General features: G+C 35.9%; 1 protein-coding gene across 4 annotated transcripts in view; it reads right to left on the bottom strand.

The window, feature by feature from the left end:
* Positions 1-25,038, bottom strand: part of CNTRL (centriolin) — an 83,474-nt gene that overhangs the window by 40,491 nt on the left and 17,945 nt on the right. For 2 of the 4 annotated variants that reach the window (XM_024762329.1, XM_024762330.1), the window contains 8 exons: positions 22,167-22,360; positions 16,019-16,138; positions 14,827-15,055; positions 13,375-13,484; positions 11,199-11,393; positions 6,265-6,418; positions 4,837-5,057; positions 1,578-1,754 (listed from right to left, as the gene is read on the bottom strand). In XM_024762329.1, the coding sequence (XP_024618097.1) occupies positions 1,578-1,754; positions 4,837-5,057; positions 6,265-6,418; positions 11,199-11,393; positions 13,375-13,484; positions 14,827-15,055; positions 16,019-16,138; positions 22,167-22,360 (1,400 nt within the window). Of the gene's footprint in view, positions 1-1,577; positions 1,755-4,836; positions 5,058-6,264; positions 6,419-8,374; positions 9,887-11,198; positions 11,394-13,374; positions 13,485-14,826; positions 15,056-16,018; positions 16,139-22,166; positions 22,364-25,038 lie in introns of those variants that run through there. The other 2 variants (XM_024762327.1, XM_024762331.1) reach the window with 2 other exon arrangements.

Raw genomic sequence — 25,038 nt, 5'->3', positions numbered from 1 at the left:
CCATTGTGTATAAATACCACATCTTCTTTATCCATACATATGTCGATGGACATTTATGTTGCTCCCATGTCTTGGCTATTGTAAATAGTGCTGCTATGAACACTGGGGTCCATGTATCTTTTCGAATTAGTTTTCATCTTTTCCAGATATATGCCCAGGAGTGGGATTGCTGGATGATATGGTAACTCTATTTTTAGTTTTTTAAGGAACCTCCACTTCTCCATAGTGACTGCACCAATTTACATTCCCCCAACAGTGTAGGAGGGTTTCCTTTTCTCCACACCCTCTCCAGCATTTATTATTTGTAGATGATGGCCATTCTGACCAGTGTGAAGTGGTACCTCATTGTAGTTTTGATTTGTATTTCTCTAATAATTAGCAACGTTGAGCATCTTTTCATGTGCCTGTTTCAAACTATCTTATTTTATTTAACTTTCATCCAGTTAGAACCTATTGACCCTCCTCATGTGCCAGGCACTGAAACAGGCAACTACAATCTGGGCATTCACTGTGCTCTGAGTCTAGCAGGAGAGACAGACAATCTAAACAGATGATTTCATACACAAGCTAAAATGTTTTGACTGAGCACAGGTTAAAGGAAAATCAAAGTAGAGTCCCGAATCCAGATTTTCAGCAGGCATAACAGAAGGTGAGGGCGGGCTTCCTGGAGGAAGATGCAACCCATTTGGCTAATAGCTAAACAAAACTGTATTTTAATGTGATCAAGAATATATTATAACTGGCCTCTGTCTTCCTCTCTGCCCTTATCTCTCACTCTCATTCCCTACTCCTCTTCTCGCTCCTGGCATACTGGAGGCATACTTTCAGCACTTCAAATGCATTAAGCTCTCTCTCCTTGCCTCTCTGCCTAGAACACATGCCTTACCTCTACCCTTTCACCTCTGCTCCCTCTGCACAGCCAAATCCTAGTTCCCCTTGAAGTCTCGGCTGAAACACCATTTCCATAGGGCAGTCTTCCCTGACCACCACTCCCCTAACAGAACCCTATCATTTTCTTTGTCGGACACCCGTTTCACCTACCAGACTGTCAGCTTCACAAGGACATAACCATGTCTGTGCTATTCCCTACAGCATCCATGGCACCTGGCCCTTAATGGCCAATCGATAAGTATTTATTGGATGAATAAATATTTCACTAATTTGCAAGTATAATTAAACTAGTAGGTATTTCATCCAACCAGAACAGGAAGTAGCAAAGTAAAATTTAATATCAACTTAAAAGAGGTCTCTTAAAGCTGTTTTGAGAAAGAACAACTAGAATTTATTGATTACCAACTGCTAGGTGCTTTCAGGCCCATTGTCTCACTTACCCTCACCATAACCCGCTTTACAGATGATGAGGCATTTGTCAGAGGCTCAGAGCCATGAAGTGACTTGCCCATGTTCACACAGGGGTCATATTTAAGCTCAGAATGTCTGACTCCAAAAATGTGCTCTTCCCATCACTCCACATACATTATATTAAAAAGTGTTTAATCTTCGATTAAATTAAAGGAAAGCTGTTATGTTAAGGCCCAGCCTACTTGGTTTCTAGATGGCTTTGTGCTCTTACTTACCTGGCTGAGCCTTGTTAGTTTTTCCAACTCTTCTTTGAGCTGGTTGGCTTCGGCATCCTTTATTTTTAACTGAGCCTCTAGCTCAGCCTCGTAGGCACTGAGATCTCCTTGGGTCTGCTGCAGGGATGCATTCACCTCATGCTGCTCCTGAAGGGCGCTTTCTAGCTCTGCGAGCTCCTGCAAGGATTCAGTGTTTTAAGTACAGAACCCTCAGTGTGCTGCTTAAGCATCTGCAAGTCCTTATAAGTAACGTGAGCACTTAAAGCAAATGCTGGCCAGCCAGTGCTGGCCAGGCACAGAGTATTCAATGGCAAGATGATGAAGCTGCAGGCTGTGTGAATCCACGCTGGAAAACAAAAACACTGACTAAATGTAATAAGAAAAATCAGTAAGCTACAACATGTTTTCCAAAGTAACCAGTTGTGTGATACTTTAAATGAGTCTTATGTATTCATAAGAAGAAAAAAAGAGAGGAGGATAAAATTTAAGGCCTATTTTCCTTCAGACACTGGAATAAATGTTTTCACATTCATTATTTAATTACATCCTCACAGTAACTGTGTAAGGCAAAGTATTATCCCCGTTTTATAGATGAGGAAATGGAGAATGAAGATCTAAGTAAACAGCACAGAGCTGTGCAGCTAAACAAAGGACAGAGTCAGAATATGAACTGAGATTTCTGACTCCAAAGCCCACACTCTTCCTGTTAAACCACAGTATGTTCACTTATCAGAAGAACAAAACGGGACTAGCACTCTCTAATATTAAGGATGAGAGAGAAGCTTAAACGAGTGTTAACAAGAATATAAGTACCTGTTGATTAGCATACCACAGTTGTGATTCATTTTAGCCTGTCTATTTTTTTTATGATTAAACATTATAGCTTTCATCTGTTTATTTGGAATCTTGAAGAATTAAACTATTCTGATTAAAGAGGAGAATCCTGTGATAAGAACTTCTATAGAAGAGTTTCTCAGTAAGTGATCAAAAGACCACCTGGCATCTGAATTATATGGGTTGCTTGTCCAAAATGCAGATGCTATACATATAACCAACAGAGGATTAATATCCAGAATATATAAAAAGTTCCTACAAATCATTAAGAAACAGACAATCCAATAGAAAAAATAGGCAAAGAATATGAATAGGGATTTCACTGAAGAGAAAAACTGAATGGCAAATAAACAGATGAAAAGTACTTAACCTCTCCAGTAATCAAGTGAAAATGCAGTTAAAACAAGACACAATTTTGCACAGAGCATAGAGAAACAAGTTAAACAAACCATGAGGAAACAATCAGATAAATCCAGAACGTGGGACACTCTACAGAACTACCAGCTGGATTCTACACACACACACACACACACACACACACACACACACACACGTACACACGCACGCACGCACCATGAAAGACATTCTTGGCACAATTGGGAAAATGTGAATATGGCTCAGATATTAGATAATATTAGGGAACTGCTGTTAATTTTCCTAGGTATAATAATGGTATTGCACTGATGTAGGAAAATGTCCTCATTTTTAAGAGATATGTACTGAAGGGATGATGTCATACCATCTGCAATTTTCAAATGACCCAACAAAAAAAAAGATATAGAAAAATATTTGTTGAATCTAAGAGAGCACACAGATGCTCAATGAATTATTCTTTCAACTTTCCTGTAAATGTAAAAATTTTCATAAAAAAAGACATCATTTCAAACTCAGCACATTGGCAAACACTAAGTCTGACAAAATGTTAAATTTCTTGAATTTGATCTTTATTCTGTGTTTATCTTAGAAAATGTCCTTGTTCTTAGGAAACATACTGAAATATTTAGAAGCTAAAGAGCATGATGTCTACCGCTAATTCTAAAATGATTAAGAAAAAAATTTATATAACAATGTATATAAAATCATGTAAAATTATATATGAGAGAGAAAGCAAATGTGGCAAAATAAATTGGTGACTCTGAATGGAAGGTATAGTGAGCTATTCTTGCAACTCTCCTGTAAGCTTGAAATTATTTCAAAATTAAGGCTTACAAAATAAAAGTTAGATAACATTAAGGTGATGTCAAGGATGTGGTGTAATGGTAGCCCTTCACACTGCTGGGGGGAACAGAAATTCACAAAATCACTATGGACAGTAATTTGACAATATCTAGTGAAGCTGAGAAGGCACGTACACTCTGACTCACAGTTCCACGGTGAACACAGTCCCCACGCTCAGGATGTGTGTAAGAATGTCACTCTCAATATTGTAATAGCAAAAGAATGGAAACCACCTCAATATCCCCCAAGAGGAGAATGAATAAGCAATAAATTTGTGGTAGGCACATACAATGGGATGCTATATACATCAATAAAAATAGAGCTGCATGTATCAACTTGCATAATTCTCAAAAACATAAACATGAAGGAAGAAAGGAAGTAGCCAAAGAATACATTATGTACTTTTTATATAAATCCTAAAATTATGCAAAACTATAATACGTATTGTTTATAGATGGATACACATATAATAAAAGAAGAGAGATAGAGGGAAATAATAACCATATTCAGGATTTTGCTACCTCTGGGAGGGGTACACAGAGGGTTTCAAATATATCTGTATGTTTTAGTTTTTAAGCTGTGAGTACATAGTGTTAAATATTTTTGATATTCTTATATGTCTGATAAATTTCATAACATTAAAACAAATTAATTCAAATTTCCAAAGCCAGCCCTACCGAGGATGAGGTTTGGGAATCTGGGTTCTCCTGCAATGTAAAGTTTACCAAACAACTAAAACAGAGCAAGTGAAATCTCCAAATGAATGTCAACAAATCAAGCATGGAAGGGTATAATTTACAATGCTGTGTCTGTTTTGTTATCTGTAAAATAATACTACAATTATGAAGTAACAGCAACAAGAATAAGAAAAATTATGTTATGCTTAATTTTGCTACACAAATAACAAAATATGAACATCTAATACAGTATTTGTAATAGCTATAATTTCTTATTCTTTAGAGTTATTTGATCACAATACTTTTCAGGGATAGCAATTCAGCTAAAATAATCTTCCTTTTCTTAGTAAGGGAAAAATAATGCTTCCAAGTGTATCACAACTAAAGGGAAAAATACCCCAAAACACTAAATAGCTCCTAACACTTTTGCCACTTATAATTGCACTGTGGCTAACTTCCTTAACTAACTTACCTTGGACATCATCCACTTCTGAAGGTAAGGAAAACAGACAAGAAGAAACAAATCATACCTTCCTCATATTTTCTGCATCTAAGGCAACTATTTCCAGTTGGTCCCTTTCCTGCTTGACCTCAGTCAATCTCTGCAGCAATGTCTCTCTCTCATCCTGTAGCCTTCTGCACTCATTCTGGGCCTGAGTAGCCTGGCCTTTGACAGTCCCCAGGTATTCTTGTAACCCACTGATGACACCTTCTAAGTCCTTCTTCAGGGCTTCATTTGCTGCTATCTGGCCTAAGCAAGACGAAGAAAGGGAAGGCGGTAATATATATAAGAAAATGCTTTCAAGATACATAATTACTGCATTTAGCCTCCTTAGCTATCGTTACTAGCTAAGAATGAAATTCTAAGCTTCCAATTATTTCCTACTATCTTAGTTTTCATTTTCAAGATATAGTAATAGCTTTCCCCCCTATTACCCATGGTACAGGAGTATTAAGCAGGTACACAATAAAAATAGTATATTCATTGGCATTGCTTATGAAATGCTTAATACATGCTATAAAAAGTTTAAAGTAGTGATTTCCAAATAAAATAACGAAAAGTGTGCAACAAAACAGTTCTTGCTGCTAGACACACAAAACAAAACCAAGTCAAATCCCAGACTAGCAGCATTAACCTGTAACCTGAAGACTTATAAAAACAAACAAACCATATATTGGGTACTTACTATGTCCAGGCACTTCATGAACACTATTTCATTTAATCTTCCCCCAAACTAATGATCGTGACAGAAATAATTTGTCCCAGGTAACACAGCTGATAATGGCAAAACAAGGACTGGGGTCTTTTTACCACAAGCCAAGGCTCTCATCACTTACAGTCTATTATCTTCCTCTTCCACTATTATGGCAATGTCACATTTTTTTTAAATGATTTTTTTAAATGGGCAGAAGATCTATTTTTATTATTTATTTAAAAAATTTTCTTTTTTGGCCACACTGTGCAGCTTGTGGGATCTTAGTTCCCCAACTAGGGATTGAACCTGGGCCCATGGCAGTAAAAGCAAAAGAGTCCTAACCACTGGACCACCTGGGAATTCCCAGCAATGTCACAATTGAAATTTGCACTGCAAAAATAGATCCTAAAATTCTTTCTGCAGTCTCTTTATAACCAGACACCGAATGCCTGATATCAACAGACTCTTTGCTCCTGAAAAGATTTTAGGCCTTAGAAGAAGACAATCACATGCCAGAGTTTATCATGGTAATGGATGGATTTCTTGCCATAGTGACCTGACTCACCAGGACATCAACCCAAGAAAACTAAAATAAAAATTTTTAATTTTATTAAACATTTTTGAGTACTCTGCAAATATTTCCCTATCAAATACTAGTACTAACAGCTGAAGCATATTCAGCTAATATCTGGATTAATGCCTGTTATTTGTCTTTTATTAACACTGAATCTGATTTACCTTAAATCATACTTAAATTCTCACCTTCAGTAAGCTGTTGTTCAAGGTCCTTAATCTCTTCAGTTTCTTTAGCAATTCTAGAAAGTATCTCATCCAAACGACTTTCAAGTTGTTTGTACTGCTTGTTCATAATGTCAAGCTGTTGTTCTTTACCCCTTTTCTGAGCCTTCATATGGCACTGAATTGAAAAAAAAAATTAAATCCCTAATTCTTTAAACTCTTATAAAAATAATAATCCTTAATAACATTTCTAGGGAAGAGTGGAAAAGAAAATGTAACAATTTGCATCTGTTTTGTGTCAGACACTGTTGTTTTCACATGAAGTTTTCATTTAAACCTCATGATAACTTGATGTGGAAATCATCTCCATTTTACAGATGAGCAAACTGAGGCTCAGGAAGGTTAAGTGATTTTTCCCAGGTAACAGCTAGTAGGTAATGTAGCCAATTTCAGTGTTCTTTGCACTGCACTAAAATGTATCTTTCCAAAAGGTTTCCAAAAAGTTAATTGATTATACATACATATATCCATAGGAAAAGGCTATATTCTAAAATGTTAACAAAGGTTATATCTGGGTGGAAAGATTACAGGAGATTTTTAATAAGTTTTTTTAGCTAAAGAATTTATAATAGACAAGTAATAGCTTTTTATTAAAAAACATTAAGTATAATTTTTAAAAAGGTTTTTTTGGGGAAATACAGACATGAAATAAATACTTCCTTAGAATTCAAGTTTATTTTCTTTTTTTTTTTAACTTCTTTATTATTGGAGTATAATTGCTTTACAATGGTGTGTTAGTTTCTGCTTTATAACAAAGTGAATCAGCTATACATATACATATATTCCCATATCTCCTCCCTCTTGCATCTCCCTCCCACCCTCCCTATCCCACCCCTCTAGGTGGTCACAAAGCACCGAGCTGATCTCCCTGTGCTATGCGGCTGCTTCCCACTAGCTATTTTACATTTGGTAGTGTATATGTGTCCATGCCACTCTCTCACTTTGTCCCAGCTTACCCTTCCCCCTCCCCGTGTCCTCAAAGAGTTTATTTTCAATTCCTTATACAAAGAAACATTTTGCTTTTAAGTTCCATAAACTGGGAGTTGAGAGGGACCTCGAAGACCATTTAGCCCAGTGATTCTCAAGATGGAGGGCCCTATGGAGGCACACCCCTGCAACCACTACATACACCTGCAACCACTACATATGCCCCTGGTGGAAAAGAGCTTCCACACACCCACACACACTCTGACAGTCATCGCTTTAGGGAGCTACTGTTAACTGAAAGGATTGGATTGTATTTCTCAGGTATGCTGGGGGAAAAAACTGAAAACTGATGACCTGGTCTAATTCTTCCTTTAACATGTGAGAAAACTGAATCTCAGATCCATCAAATGACTTGCCCAGGTCTCCTTAAGCAACTGTTCATATGGAGACAAAATAATTCCCCAGAGAACCTGTGCCCTCCCACTCACATCACACCCTCGCAGCGTTTGCCCCCACAGGATCAGAGGAACAGAACAATAATAAATCAAGAGAAAGTTACCAGGAGAAAGAACTGTATTAGACTGAACAACGAACTCCACGTGTCTCAAGTCTAAGACTACAATTTGATTATAAAAGAACATTTCTCAATTTTACAAGTCTGCTGCCTCCAAAGACAAGAAAGAAAGTCTCTTCATTTCTGAAGAATAAATGAGAGGCAGCTTGATTGGAAGGTTTTTATTTTACTACTGGTAAAACGTGATGGATGTTCAAAACTCTTCTCCTACTCTCCCCAAATACCCATCTGAAGTCTTTCTGAAAAGATAACTGCAGATAAAACCTTAAATTCTAAGTAAATTTAGGATTTTTATGGCTCAAGAAAGAATTTTCAAAAAGATCTACACTCATATCTGTATCAATAAATCTTAAAAATTCACCATTAAAACTTCCACTGAAATCTCTACATGCAGGACAAAAAATTAGTTCAATACACCAATGATCTGCATTAAACACATGGGAGCAAAAGTAGATTCAGCGATTTTCACTACCATGGAGCTCACAATAGAGGTACTGTAAAAACAGGAACTTACATCTCTCACTCCTCCTCCTTTTTAAATCCTTTGTACACAGAGAGAGAAAATGATCATACCTTAATTTAGAATTTGTCCTGTTAAAACTGAGACGTTGAGAACAGAGGAACTGTGGGCGGAACGCTTTCTAATGCTGTCTTGAAATTCATGTGCACTTCCCTCTCTGACAGCCACAATTTTGTAAACGCCTCTGAGCCTCTAACCTCCCAGCGCTTCAAACCACATTCCTGGCAGAGATTGAGCGGCAGCCCAGCCCGTCCAATCACAAGCAGCCTCTGAAGGCAGGCCACACCCTCCGCGCTTTAAATCACAACACAGGAAGCTTCCACAGGCCAATCACGCACAATCTTTGCAACAGATTACTACAGATTAATTGCCTTCAGCATACAGTTTGCTCCCACAGAGCATTGCTAGACAGGGAACAGGAATACAAATCTTCCTTTATTATGTTTGCTCCTGTGGTATTTCTGCTTCTGCGAATGTTTTCTAGAACTAAAATGGGATTTGATTTTTATATAGTGCCTTTTCCTTTTGAAAACTAGTTAAATGCTTATGTCTGTTGAAAACTTGACTAGGCTTGGCTCTGAGCTAATTTTAAAAATAATTAATCTCTTTACACCTGTAACTCCTTTGTGAGGCTCTGCCTCTTCCTAAAAGGGGGTACTTTGGGAAATCATTTAATCTTTCTAAATCATATTTTCATTTTATGCAAATTTTAAAAGTCACCAGTCTCATTTGGATGCTGTAATAAAATAAAGTTCCACACCATATGTGCCTAAAACCAAGTGCAATGCAAGACACATCACTGGCACTTAAGGTACTTGTTTTCCATCATACCTCAGTCATTTACTGTTTCCTAATCTCTCAAGCTTTTACTTTAAATTCTATTTGCTATTCAGAAAGATACTTCATCTGATTAGATAATAAAAGTTAAATAAAAGCCTGAATCTGCAGAAAAATATGCAGAATACCATTCTTGATTCTTTCCCTCTTGCTAAAATGTTCACATTTTGCAGCCTAAGATGGGGTGCCTAACACTAGGCATTAAGGTGACTTTGTGCAAATTAGAAAAAGATGCTCCTTCCAGGTGAGCAAATTAAAAAGAGACATCCTCTGGTGCTCAGACTAAGACTGTAACCCTAAGAAGTAACCTGCACGAGTTTTAACAATACCAAAAAGGAACTTCAAAATCTGGCTTGTATGTTTCATCTCCACTATTACAGATTGATTTTGACTACCTTCAAAACTTGGATGCCTTTCCTACTTCTCATTTAACTCCTTTCTATATGTAATTCTTTACAGATATCCAGTGTGTATTAGACTCCCGGTATGCCAAGACTATCACAGTCCTAAGATGAAAGCAAACAGACAATCTAGGTTCTGATTACACTCATAGATCACAGAACTACAAGAGGGAGTAAAGGAGCTTTGGGTAGTGCCTATAGGCCAGTTCTTCCCTACTTTCCTTAATGCAAGCATTCATAAACATAGCACTGGCCCCCGGGGATTCAGTTCCTGTCCTCAGGGGCCTTACATGGGGTGGTAGACTTCTGAACAAATAAATATGATACAGGAAGATATCACAGACCATATTATATATTATTTAAAATCTCTAATTTTTCATGTAATGAAAATTCTTCAAGATAATCAAGACTACTTTTGGTTTCTTTTTTTTTTTTTTTTGCGGTACACAGGCCTCTCACTGCTGTGGCCTCTCCCGTTGCGGAGCACAGGCTCCGGACATGCAGGCCCAGCGGCCATGGCTCACGGGCCCAGCCGCTCCGCGGCATGCGGGATCTTCCCAGACCGGGGCACGAACCCGTGTCCCCTGCATCGGCAGGCGGACTCTCAACCACTGTACCACCAGAGAAGCCCTGGTTTCAATTTTAATACTAAGTCTTAGGCTTTTGTTAGAAAAGACCTTATGTCTGTGATGATATGGTCACCCTTTGTCAAAATTAGCTGGCCTCCAAAAAATATCTATGACATTTTACTAAAATGTTTAAAGGGATAACTAAATAACTTGTCAAGTACATAAAGCAATTATAGTGCATTGTCTTTACCATGTTAAATTCTATGGTTTCTCATAATCCAGAGATTTTAAAGTTTTTTTTAAATAACCTTATTATTCAAAGTATACCAGTAAAATATGCAGGAAATATTCTTACTTCTATTTTACAAATATTGGCTAAAATATAAACCATTAGTAAGACTTTTCAGAGTAGAGACAGAAAGAGACAAGAACCTAACTCCATCATCCAGCCACTTGACCACCTCTGGCCACATTTTAGGAAGACATACTCTAGAGAAATGTTTTCTTTTTAAGGACAAAACAAAACAATATGAAACAACAAATAGCTTTAGTGGAATATTTGCATAAAGGATTAAAGAAGAGGTAGAAAAAGGACTCTGAACCCCCTCAGCTCTCCCATCTTGCCACCTTGCTGTTAAGAAAGAAGAAAATAAAACAAGGAAAGAGAAAGAGTAAGAGGTTTGGAGAGCACCTTAGAGCAGGTTACTCTTGATTTGAAATATAATGAAATTCAATTACTTAAAAAAAATAAGTATATCATTCATCAATTGTTCTACTGAAAGCTACTACCTCCATCAAGCCCTAGGTTGTTTTGTTTTAAACACACACACACACTTCATATATATGTGTGTCTGTGTATGTATATACACACATATGTATATATATAATACACATACATACACTCATATTATATACACACATATAAACATATGTATTGCTCAGATTTGTGCATCAAACTAAAAGAGATTTTCAGAAAGGACTCTGAGGCTAAAAACGATGAGACATAATACCTAGAAAGAATGATATGCTCATCCCCATAGAACAAGCCAAAGATCTCTTCATTTACTTACATGTTTTGGGTCTTTGGAATCTAGACTATCAATACCTATTTGCAGGTTCTTGATCTCCTTCTGCTTTTCAGCAATTTCTCCTCTTTGCTTTTCCATCTGCATTTCTAGATCCAGAGCTTCTTGGCGTAATTTATTTAGAAGTTGTATCCTACCACTCAACTGCTTGAAAAGAAAGTCTTTCTCCGCTTCTGAAATCTAATTCCCCCCACACCCCAACATACAATTAACAGAGGACAGCAACACTGATTTACAAATTTACAGAAAACAACTAGTACAATTTAAAAAGGTATTCCATGCTCTATCAGTTTTTGTTTAATAAAAGTAAAATGCAGGAGATACCTAGGCACTCCATTCATATCTTATACTTTTATCCTTATTATATGTAGAAAATTTTATTTTATAAAAGCTTATGAAAACAAAAGCAGTAGAAATGAAGTTGTCATATTAGTATAATTTATAAATTATTAATAATAATAACCATAAATTAATGGTAGCTGACTTTTTATAGCACTTACCCTTGTATTAGAATATCAAGCCAACTGACAATGTAATGAAAAATTTAGGCTATATTATACTTACTCATTTAAAATAACTATTTTTTCCAAGCACATTTTGTAAGCATCCATTTACTTAAAAATTATGTACATTATTTACTTCTACCAATTTATCTATATAAAGCTTTCACCAGTACTGTTATAAAACATTCTTATTTAATTATTAAAATCATTCTTAATAGCTCCATCCACCTCATCTCCCATTTTCAATCCATCTTTAAGTCCTGTCAATTCTACTGCCAGATTTTACCTAGTCGTCTTTCTCTCCATGTCCACCATCACCTTTGTAGTCCAAGCCATTATCATGTCTTGCCTGTACTAAACAACAGCCTCCTAACCGATGTACACATCTCCATTTTTTCCATCTCTCTCAACCCATTTCACTCTCATCAAGTAGCCAGAGTGACCTTATAAAAATACAAATAGGATCAGCCGTGCTACCACCTAAAGTCCTTCAAAGGTTTCCCATTACATTCAGAATAAAATTCAACCCCCTTAAAATGGCCTATGATGCCTGGCATGAGCTTTAACCTCATCTTCCACTATACTCTCCCTCACCCTGCAGAGGAATCTTTAGTCTGAAGTCTTTTGCACACACTGTCACCTCTGCCTGGAATATGCTTGCCCTTAATCCTGCCTCACTGGCTCTTTTTCATCCTTTGGTTTTCAGCCTAAATGTCACTTCCTCAGTGAGGCCTTTGTGGGTTGCAGCAATCTACATCCTCTTTACTGTCTCTCCTAATTTTCTTTTTCTTTCCCCCCTAGAACTTATGTTGTTTAACTATACATTTCTTTTAAACTTATTTTTACTTATTTTTTGCCTACTTCCTGCCCATGAGAGAGGAACACATCCGTTTTTTTCATTACTCAGGGCCCAGCTCAGTCAGCAACTGCCACATAAACTTGAATCAATTTCTAGTTACTAAATAATTTGAAACTAACGACACAGGGTTATCTTTATAAAAGAACATATAATTTGGACTTCACCTTCTTTTCTTCCTACTATGGTATGAATACATTACCATCACAATTTTCAAATACTGATTTTTAAAAGTTGCAAATAACTAAAACCTTTTACTTACTTAAAAACTAAAATGTCAAAATACTTCCTTTTTTGAACTTTCTCCCTATGCAACTACATCATGGGTTTGAGCTGCTTGCTTCTTCATGACATCATCTTTATGTATACCATATTTTATATCATTTATATTTTTGCTACTCATGTTTAATAATGTTCATTGTAGAGGTGTTTTCTGGCTCTTAATCTAGGTTCCAGGATCTTAAAGGTGGTGAGTGCTTAATTAAATTAGGAGAGATATAATAGGAAGCAGCTTCCCTGGGTAAATTGGACACTTTCATAATACAGTAGACTGAATATATCTTTTTACATAAATGGTTAAGTAACGTGTATCTATACACTCTATTAAATGCTAATAGGATGTCATCCTGAATGGAAGGAAATGAAATTGGAAAACGCTAGAACCATATCTGACTCTGAAATTTGTTATTCCGTAATTAATTAGGCAGCACTGATATAAAGATTTTTTTACACGGTTATGAAGAGGGAAACACATTTCATTTTTGGCATTTTCTCTTAGCAATGCAGCTTTACTTTTACTTACTTTTTTAAGTTGTATAGCTTCTTCCAGTTGTTTAAATTCTCCAGTAGCTCTTAAAATTTGTTGTTCTGCCTTTTCTATTTCATCATGCAGTTCTGATAGTCGAGCTTGTGCTGCAAATTTAAAAACCATGCACACAGGCACACAAGAAAAATCTTGAATTCTCAAATTTCTACCCTTTTCTTAGCAATAACTTCCTCCAATTAAATTCTGCAATTATACAACACAGGAATAAAAAAAAAAGTAATTTCTTATGATTGTTTTCCTCTCTATTAATCTCTAGAATAGTTTCATGATATGCCATAGAGCTATAATTGATCCATTTATTTGTAAAATCCTAACATAAAAGGGGCTCTACTTGATACTCCCAACATTAAAGAACTCTTTTGAAAGAATAAGGATTTTATTTGTAAATATGTGCTTACATGTCACCAAGTTATAATTAGGTTTAGAGTATTAAACAAAAACCTGTGTTAGAGACAAATACTTTATGATGGGATTCAATATCAAGAAATTCACTACTGATTTGGTAATCCCAAATCAGTGACTTTCCACCTCAAATTCCTGATTTCTTTCTCCCTCCCTGCCTCCTATAAAACTATGAGCCCCTTGAGGCTGGTGTGATTTAGTTTCGCTTTCCCCTTCCAGAGCCTTGCATATAGTATACGCAGGCACGGACAATTTGGCCTCTTTTCTCCCCTCTCCAAGTCAACCGCTATTGGCCTTCCATGTATTCCATTTAGCTGCCAAACAAGGGAAGATGGGCTACTAATCTCATTGCTTGAGATCCCCACAATGGGTCATGATTACTAGTGAGATGAATGAACTCAGGACTGCTTTCTCCTTCCGCCGTATGCATACAGCTAAGTGAGGAAGTGGGTCCAAAGTTTGCCATTTGGAAGGTCTCTAAGTGTCCCCTTGGATTGATTTCTTCCTCTTTGTGACTTGCCAGGAAGTGATAAGATTCCTTGAATTAGATGACTGGGGGCGGGGTGCGGTTGACGAGGTGGAGTGTGGGGCAGGTCAAGAAGAGTCAGAGGCCAGCCTCAGGCCTAAGCCTAAGGAGAGTGCACTGATCCAGTTTATCCAAAGCACTACTTTAGGTTTTGGCGACATGTATAGGAATCAATAACTTTACTTGCTTCAATTATTACTAATTATGTCTTTGAATGTGTAAGTCCAATGGTGAGGAGCACCTGTTGGCAGGATGAAATTTAAGCATTCTTGGAGCCCCTGGACATGCTGCTATCAAATAACGGTCAAAAACCCCATTCTTCATAACAGGAATCATTAAAAAATAATCTGCTCAATGAATCACTGCTTTTGTTTTAGACGTCTCATGTAAACAACAATAAATAACTTTAGCATGTTTAACTAGAAGAATTAAAAAACAAAATTTGCTTATATATTCAATTCTTTTGTATTTTTAAAGAATTTAAAGTAACTTTTTTTAACCTGCACTTATTTTGTTTTCTTTGTCTTCCAGTCGTGTGTCCAGTGGCGTATGGGCTCTCAAGTTCACATGTTCATTTCTAAGTTGTTCCCCTTCATCTGGATCCATCCTCTTGATCTCTACTAGCTGGGCATTATCAGTAATATAACTCTCTGTGGCAAACATATTTCTCTTGTATCTGGATTTGCCAATGTAAGGGCTTTCGTCTGGGGCTTTATCAATGTCAACATACTAGAAACAAAATAAATAAATCTTATGACTTAATAAGTAACTGCTATGCAGTCGAGTGACATTATTCATTTTATTAATGAAGAATATATCACAGAATTGCCTAAATAGTAATCCTACACACATAGTTTAAAAATATATATAATTCTTTTATCTTATTCTTAATATACTAAAAAGGAACTAGAACAAAAAACGGTCTCAAAAGGATTACTCCTCCTATCCCCAAACAGTGAGCTGGATTGACTAAGAAAGTGCCTACAGTTATGTGGTTTTTGTTGTTGTTTTTAGCACTGCTGTATCTCTCAGATCAGACATCTACATGTTTTATTTTGGTTTCTTGGCTGATATATAAGTAAAATATCAGTCTAATAAATTTTAAATGTTGAATTTTTACTAAAATAATTTTTCATAAAAATTTAGTATTTACTAAATACTAATTTTTTATTAAATCATATTTGATATGACATTTTATTATGATATATTATTTTATATGATACTGACTGGATCCTGGAAGTTAAACAGTTCCCTGTTGCAGTGGCATTTATGGTATTTGTACAAATAATGGTTGACTAATAGTGAACCCACTGATTATTGAAAAAGCAATGTAGGGAGATGCCTATTCCATGGTCACTGAAGCAGGCAGTGCACTTTTCCTGGAGGTGTGGATTTAAGGAAGCTGATCAACCACACTCTTGAGTGAGGTAACAGGATTAGAAGGGCTGCTTATGGTTACGAATATGGATGTGGGCAAATATCCTCTTGGGGCTTTTAACCTCTTTTGGACACTGCTCTACCTCACTGAGCCAAATAATTCACAGATTCAACCAAAATACTCTGCTGGTATCTTAAGAAAAACATGGAGTGGTTATTGATAAAATCATTTGAACATCTCCAACACCCTGCCCTCCCCTGCCCCATTCTATGCTGGCTTTAACTGTGGATTACTACAAAATCAAAATAACTCACCTCTGATGGATAATAATTCAGTGGCTCAAATTTAGCATCAATTTTATAAAAAGCCAATTCCTGTTCCAGTTCATACTGTTTCTGACATGCTCGAGTTAGTTCCATGGTCTTCTGTCTTAGCTATTGGCCCAATTTGATATGAAACAACACATAGATTCAGTAAGTTAGTATAAAGGTACAGTGGTGTGGCAAGCTCTAATTATAACTGATAATTAGATTTTTAAAAATCCCACAGCACGTAGAATAACATTAAGAGCATTTTATCTTAATTCTAAAGTATTACAAAGAATGAAATACAAAATTATCATTTCATAAGAGATCACATAAAAGACCTTTGAAGTTTATATGTTATTTCAGGATACAATGAATAAAAGTTTTAAAAATCATTTAAATTTGCTTTATCCAAACATGAAAATAACTCTGTATCAATTATTTTTAAGTAACTAGTCTACTAAGTACCTGCTTCCTGATTTCCCAATAACTGGTACTAATTTATTTAACTGACTCATGATAGTTTCAAATCATGGATAGAAATGATATTTGACATTTATTACTAATAAATTAGAAGGAGTGAGAAGGATGAAAATAGGAGATTGGTTTTAATTGTTGTACTGATGTTGCTGTAGTATTTTGGCTAATGGCATCTCAGTTTTAAGTGTTCAGAACATTATTCTTTGTAATGGAGGATAAGGGATGTGAATAAGCTCAATCAGATCCAAATATAGGATATTAAATTTTTAATAAAGTAATCCTACTGTAATTACAACTTTTCAGTTATTCTTAGAAATTTTAGGAGCTAGAAGAAAAACCATCTAATCTAACCCTCTGAATTTATAAATAAAGAAACTGAGTCCCAGATTGGTGAACTGACTTGTCAAAAGTTACATCATTAGATTAGTGGCAGAAGTTAAATATTTTATTAACTACCAGTACCAGTCCCCTTTCTACTAAAGCAATCCTTGAGTTCATTTCAAAGGTCCACTAAGTGATTTCTGCTTTTTCATTCCCCCCAGCATCTGACAGTAGATACCAGACAAAAAAAGGCATGCAGAAACACTTCTTTAATATAAAAATGCAAGCTGAAGAAAATAAATCATAAACGAACATGAACATTTTACAAGGCCCGTGAAATCAAAGTCGTGCATGATTTAGCTTTCAGTCACCTCCTGATTATCCAGCTGAGTGGAAGTAAGGCTAACCTAGAAAACAGGTAATTCTGACTGAGTACTCACTGTATGCCAGGCACCATGCTAAGCATTTGACATACGCCATCTCACTGAATCTTCACAACTACCCTATGAGATGATAAACGCTGTACAGAGAGGTTAAATAACTTGTCCAATTGCACAGCTGGTAGTGGAAGAGGCAGAGTTCAGTTCCAAGTTTCCCGATTTCAAATCCGACACTCTATTATACTACACTGCCTTCGATGTCCTGCTGCAGGGTGTCAAGCATATTACCCACATTGATGCTTTCACTGAATGCTCACAAGTCCCTGAGTCCCCAGAAGGCAACTCACAACCAACAATGTAAACTAATCTTGAGCTTCTCTCCCTAAAGATCAGTGGCAGTGGGGACAAACAAAGGCAAATGTGACTGAACGGTGGAGGCTATAGGGACTGGTCTCCACAGGCAAATACAGTTGACCCTTGAACAATGTCAGTTCGAACTGAGCAGGTTCACTTACACATACTTTTCAATAGTAAATACTATAGTACTAGACAGTTGGTGGTTGTTTGAATCTGTGAATGCCGAGGAACTAAGGATATTGAGGACCAACTATAAGTTATATGTGGACTAACCCCTGTGTTGTTCAAGGCTCAACTTTAATAATGAATACTCTGTGCATCTTAAAGTACTTTTGTGTCTTTTACAGCAGTAGGCTTAGCATATAGTAAGCATTCAATAAATGTCCTTTGAAGAAATGCACAAATGGGAGCAACGTGGGAGTCAAAGCCCGGGAAAGTATTAGCTGTGGATAATCGAGAGCTGACTGCAGTTAACATATTTACCAATAGGAAAAATGATACAAATTCTTTCCCCCACATTCAAATTCACTCTCCTATGTAAACAATCATTAAAAAAAATTATACATACACACAAGCACATTTCTCAAAAGGCGAGCCAGTTTCAAAACTTAAAATGTACATAAGGATATTAATACAAGTTTTCATGCAAACCATGAAAAACATAGTATACAATTCAGTCCTGAACAAACTACCTTTAAGGAAGAATAAAGAATCAGCAAAGGGTCTGCAAGAAACCAAAACAAGGGCTAAAAGGAGAAAGAAGCAAACAGATACCATCACCTGGAGAATTCTAGAGAGTGAGGCTATAACAACATAAGCTGCTCTTTACTGACAACTTACCTTAGGAAGATATGGTTATTAATACCTGCATTATTCTTACATGGACACATTTTATCATCATTCTAATGGAGTTTCATATTTACCACCTTCCATTACTTAGCTTGATTCATTTCAAATCATTTTCATATTCATAACCTCACTAGGTCCTCACAACTCTGTGGGGCTGGCAGGACAGGTAAATCATCCTCATTTTAAAAATGAGGAAACAAGTACAGGAGTTTAAATAACTTGCAAAAAGACAATAAGTAATATTAAAGTTAACATTTGTTGGTGGCAGGAGAGGGGGACTACTACAGGTTAAATGGCCACCAGAAGTTTTCCTTCAATGTTACAATGCTTCATTTATAAGTTAATTGACTTACTATATGAGGAATTATTATATGAAACTAGAAAACATTATACAACTATAGGTGATATTATCACCAGATATTCTGCATAAGATAATGGAAAATGTTTTTCAAATGTAGGCTCTTGGAATAAGACACGGAATTTTTTTTTTAACATGGAATAGTCCTTTGGAATAATAAAAGAACTGGCAAAACAATATGAATTTGAAGAAGAAATACAAAATAGCTAAGAAATACATATGCAGTACTCAGCTCTCCAATACCTAAAGAAATGCGAAATTAAAGCAATGAGATTCCATTTTTTTCTATCCTATATACAAGTTCAAAATAATACTATCAAGTGGGGGTGGGCTCTTTCACCCACTGCTATAGAAGTGTGAAGCAGTTATAAGCTTTTTGAGGGGTAACATTAATAGCTATCAAAATTTAAAACTTATAGTGATTATGCTAAGGAAGTACTAGTATGAATGCATAAGGTATATATATATATATATAAAGATTTTCTCTATAGTATTGTTTCTAATAACAAAAAAGTGGAAGCAACTTAAATATTCATCAATAAGAGAAGGTTAAATAAATCATGGAAAATCCGTATAGTGGAACACAATATACACTTTGAAAAGAATTTATGTGTGTGTATATATGTGTGCACACATATACACGTGTATGTATTTTTTTAACTTGGACAGCTGTCCAATGATATACTGTTTTGTAAAAAATAAGATGGCAGAATTTAAAAAAATATATAGTAAAATTTTTTTAAATCACAAAACATTCAAAAATATATATAATTACAACAAAAAGGATACATATTAACCTCCAAGGAATGTGGCAGGGGAAGAGTGAAACCTTCATTTTCTAGTGTATACATTTGTGTTGTCTGAATTTGTTATAATAAACATATAGTAACTTTGTATATAAAGTGTTTTTAAATAGTTAATGATAAAAGTAACATAATGACTCAAAAAGAGCACAGTCTGTCTTCTAACTGAAAACAGTTACAGGAAAAAAAAACGAACAAAAACTGTTGACAATTTACAAAACATTTATTTACAGCATAAACATATCAACATAATAAACGAACAAAAGAGAAAACTAGGCAACTATAATAATCCATAATTTTGGGATAGCACACAAATATAAAATAAACTATTTTGCCATGATTTTCAATGGGTTGACTTAACATGCACCAGGGAGTCAGCATATGGAAATCATAATGTTTTTTTGTCTTAATAATACAAGATGAATTCTACACTATGAAAAAGATCAATAACTCAGGAAAATTTATTAAATGTTCACAAATATCAAGTGATACCAAAGTAAGTACTGTGCTTATTTTAAGTACTGTTTTATTTTTGTATTTAAAATACAACTGTTAAGTGATGGCACAAAGTGTTCACTGCTAAAATAAAACTGATTGTAATATGTCTTCAATGATTTAATTACTCATCATTCCACTCTATCATGGAATGGAGTGCAACATATCTATGCATATTATAAGACCATTGATAATCACTGGATTATTAACATCATATATAATATGCCTTCAGAATACAGCAGACATATTTGAAAACTACCTTCAAATAAGAGGCATATGAAGGAAGCCACAAATGCTCCGAATGTTTGACTAACAGAGCTGGGAAAGTTGCCCTGTCTTTTATCATGTCCCCCTGACAAAGAAGAGCTCAAGAAAGAGGTAATTAAGTAGTATTTGGATTTCAAGTAACAATTTCCCTCTCTATACAGAGGAGGGAACGCTTTTTTTTCTTGCTTAAAAATGTAAGTGCTTAGGCAGAATTCTTGTCAACAAATCAAGTAACTAAGCCAGAATGCCAATCTTGAAAGGGGGATGCAAAAAAAAAAAAAAAAGATAACTGTATCAAGGATTCTGCTAATTATATGAGAAATACAATTCTCTAAGTTATGCACAGATCAGAAAAAGAACTGTCAAAAGAAAAAGAAAAGAGAGTACCAATAGCTACTTTCTTCAAGGAAAGTAGACTAATAATTTTACAGAATCAAATTATCAAGGTTGAAAAGGGCTTTTAGGGTGATTTAGTCCATCTCCCTGACCAATGTTTTTTTTTATCTTTTCCCTAAACCCTGAGCACATGGCCTGTTTCAGTGATAACAAACACATTCCAGAGTTATCACATTTTATCTCAAGACAGCTATTATATAGATTTCTTCTTCATTACTAAATGAAAAACTGTTTTCCTATAATTCTATTTGCCATTTCTTAATTTTAACTCTTGATACCTTCATCAATAACTCCAGTCCCTCTTCCATGAAACAGTCCTTTGACTATCTGAAGGCAATTGTCACAGCTCACTGGGTCTCCTCTTCTCCAGCCTGGACACCCCTGTTGCTTTGGCCACTTCTCAGACATGGTCTCAAGACCTTTGAAGCCTCTGGGTCAGGTACCTTCTGAAGATATGCTATCTAGTCTGTCTAAATCTTTCTCTTTTAAGGTATCTTTTTTACATATTTTAACCGTAAAGCCAAATTATTTAAAATTTAAACATTAAAGATATGCATATATGGCAATTTGAAAGTACTCTATAATTCTACTCCCCTAAAATAACTGCTGTCAAGAATTTGGTATACATTCTACCATCTGACTTACACATACTTATACTATTATATACTTCCTTTATATATAGGACCATACTTGATATACAGCTTGCTTTTTTTCATATAGCAATATATGTTAGACATCTTTCCATATGAGGATATACAGCTCTGCCTTCCTTTGATAAGAACGCTATTATTCTACCACATGGATATCTACTGAGGGACATTTTAGTTATTCTCAACATTTTGCTAATATAGACAAGAATGTAGTCAATGTCCTTGTATATATATGTGTATATGTATATTTATATACATATACGCATGTATCTACATATATATCTTTATACATTCTTGTACCATTTCTACAGACTATATTATTAGAAATATATATTATATTATACTATAACTTACATAATAACCAATAAATAATATAAATATTATATATAATATTTCCAATATACAGGACATAGGGTACATCCATTTAAATTTGGATAATTTTGCCAAATTGCTTTCTAAAAGTTTTTGCCAACGTACAGCCTCACCAACGGTGTTGTTGTCTAAAAAAATACAGACATCTAAGGGCAGTCTGACCAACTCCCCACGGTGTGGGGCTTCATCTTCCTCATTTGTTCTGGATATCATACTTTCACATAACACAGCTCAAGACAGTATGCATCTTTTGGGCAACCATACCATAGAGTGTGCAGTCAACTACAACCTGTCAAACCAGTTGCACATATTTCTGTTAAACCACATCTTCCCCATTTTATAGTCAGGAAGTTGTGTTTTTAGACCTAAGAACAAAGAATTTTCTATTTCAAGAGAATATAGTCAAGGCAATGTAAAATACGGACTTACCAGTTCATTTTTCGTGTTTAGGTTATTCTCTAGTTCCTCACAGCTCTGTTTTTGTAACATGGCCTCCTCTTTTAATGATTTGTTCAACTTATCTTGATTTTTAATTTCCTCGAGGAACCTTGTTTGTTTGCTTTTAAGCTCTTCAGTTTCCATCACCTTCTTCTCCAGGTCTCTTTCCAGTCTTTCTACCTCTTCTGCTAGTACAAATTTAATAGTTTATTGATCATTATATTTTCTATTTGAAGAAACATAAGACTATTTCTCAAATAATAGCAAAAGACATCTTAGAATAGTATATATACAATTCTACTTTTAAAATTATTCACTATGGTTTTGGAAAAAAAGATTATTTTGAGCTAGAAAGTGATTTCTATTAAGAGGTAAGAAGGTATTACCATGTGGATAACAATTTTAAAAGATAACACAAAAATAAGGTGACTACAGGTGCGTGGGTTTATCTCTGGGCTTTCTATCCTGTTCCGTTGATTTATATTTCTGTTTTTGTGCCAGTACCATAATGTCTTGATTACTGTAGCTTTGTAGTATAGTCTGAAGTCTGGGAGCCTGATTCCTCCAGCTCCATTTTTCTTTCTCAAGATTGCTTTGGGGCTTCCCTGGTGGCACAGTGGTTAAGAATCTGCCTGCCAATGAAGGTGACATGGGTTTGGGCCCTGGCTGCCTACTTTCTAGAGGGTTTTTATCATAAATGGGTGTTGAATTTTGTCAAAAACTTTTTCCACCTGCATGCTTTTATTCACACCTTCTCCCTGGAACTGTCTTCCTCTATCTCCTACTGGCGTATTTTGCATCCTCCAGGTCTTAGTTTTAAAAACTATTCTGAGAAGCCTGCCCTGACTCTACCCTCCCCAGGTTGGACACTTCTCAGGGATGCTATGATGCCACCCTGCACCTCTGACGCAGTCCTCATCACAGAGGGAGTTGGAAAATGTGATCAAATAGCTTGGCTGTCTGCCTTCTCCACTAAAGTTTTGCGAAAGCAGAAACTGCATCTATCTGTATTACCACTGGATCCCAAGAGCTCAGCATCACTAAAAGCTCTTAATTAACATCCAAAGTTGTGAATGAATTATAAGTACTTTAAACATTTCCCCAAACAGTATATTTATATAATGACTTCCCTTTGCATTATTTATATTTTTTAATGATTCCAAAACATCAACTTCTGGGTAACAAATGTTGAGTAAGTGGGATCCGAAACAAATAAAAATCTACCATTTCTCAAGTATTGGATCAAACCATATGAAACTGTTGTTTTTATAAGTCAAAATGGACTAACATCAATTTCAAATGGTTGAACATACAGGCTCATGCCCTAACATTATCATCTTAGGCTATTTCATACCCTCCTCTTCTCTTCAAACCTCCCATACTCCTTCTATTTTCTTTTTTTTCCAATCTTTTTTCTAAAATTAATTTTTATTGGAGTATAGTTGCTTTGCAATGTTGTACTCCTTCTATTTTCTTTCTCAGCTGATGACCTCTTATTTTATTGAGAAAACAGACCCCACCAGTGGGAACTTCCTCATCTTCCTACCACCAAGGCAACAAAACTACCCATACCTACACACATCTTCCCTCCCTTCTGATGGAGAAAGTGTCCCATCCCTCTTATCTATAGACAATCTTTCCTCTTTTTTTCTAATCTCATCTCCTGTCTTCTCAAGGACCAAGAGAACTAAGCCACGATTTGTCTCTCCACTCCGCTCTTGAATATTTTCTGTTGCTTTGATTACTAGCTTTGAGGTTTATTGCACTTGCTTCTCCATTTCCTGGTTGGAAGCTACTGGTGAAATTTTTTTAAACTTATTTTTAAAAATGCATTTATTAGGTACTAGGGGAGGAAACTGTGGGAGGCAATTGCAAATCTTTACCCAAATGTCTCCCTCCCGTTCAGTCTTCAATCTATAATCTAGCATTTGTCCCAGCCACTCCTTAACTGCTCTTGTCAAGCTCATCATCATGTTGTCAATCTAAAGCACTTCTCTGTGCTCATTTTTCTTCTTCATGTCTCAGCAACATTCAGCATAGCTGACCACTTTCTTTTGAAATCTTCTCTGGGCTTCTGCAACCTACTATTTCCTGGTTTTCTCCTACCTTGCTGGCCTCTCTTTCTCAGTTTTCTTAACTGGCTCCTCTTCATGCTCTTCCAAACCCCTGCCTGAGTGAGCTAGTTGATTCCGGTGGAATTAAATATTATTTTTATGCTGATGAATCCCAAATTTATATCTCTAGGACAGATCTCTTGAACTCCAGACTCATATTTCTGATTCTATTCTTGGTTGTCTCACAGACATTCAAACTCAACATTCTGAGTTCTCCCATTTTCCAAAACAATACTACCATCCAACCACTTACTCAAGCCAGAAGCTTGGGGATTATCCAATTCATTAGAAAGTGCTGCTGATGCTACTTCCGAAGCTGATCCGTCTATTCCACATCTACCACCTAAATACAGGCCACCAACATTTCTAAGGCAATAGCCTTCTAACATGTCCCTTTATCTCTATCTTGCCCTGCTTCAAATCATTCTCCATCCAGTATCAAAAATAATCTTAATATATAAACCCCCGCTTAAAAGTTGTCAGTGGCTTTCCACTGCACCTGGAATAAAATCCAAACCCCAAGGCCCTGTGCCATCTCTCCCCTCCCCATCTCTCCAAACTTTCACCTGGGCTATCCTCCAGTCATACTGATCTTCTTTCTGTCTCTTAACTCACCAGGGTCTTTCCAATCTCAAAGTACAAGCTGCTCCCTCTCCCTCAGGCCTTTCTTCACATGACTAATCCTCTCCTGCCTTTGTCTTCAGCTTATATGTCACTTCCTCAGAGAGCCATTCCTTTATACCACTTTC

This window comes from Neophocaena asiaeorientalis, unplaced genomic scaffold, assembly GCF_003031525.2.
Source record: "Neophocaena asiaeorientalis asiaeorientalis breed wild unplaced genomic scaffold, Neophocaena_asiaeorientalis_V1.1 scaffold78, whole genome shotgun sequence".
Classification (NCBI taxonomy): Eukaryota; Metazoa; Chordata; class Mammalia; order Artiodactyla; family Phocoenidae; genus Neophocaena; species Neophocaena asiaeorientalis.
This window is presented reverse-complemented; position numbering and strand designations above follow the sequence as displayed.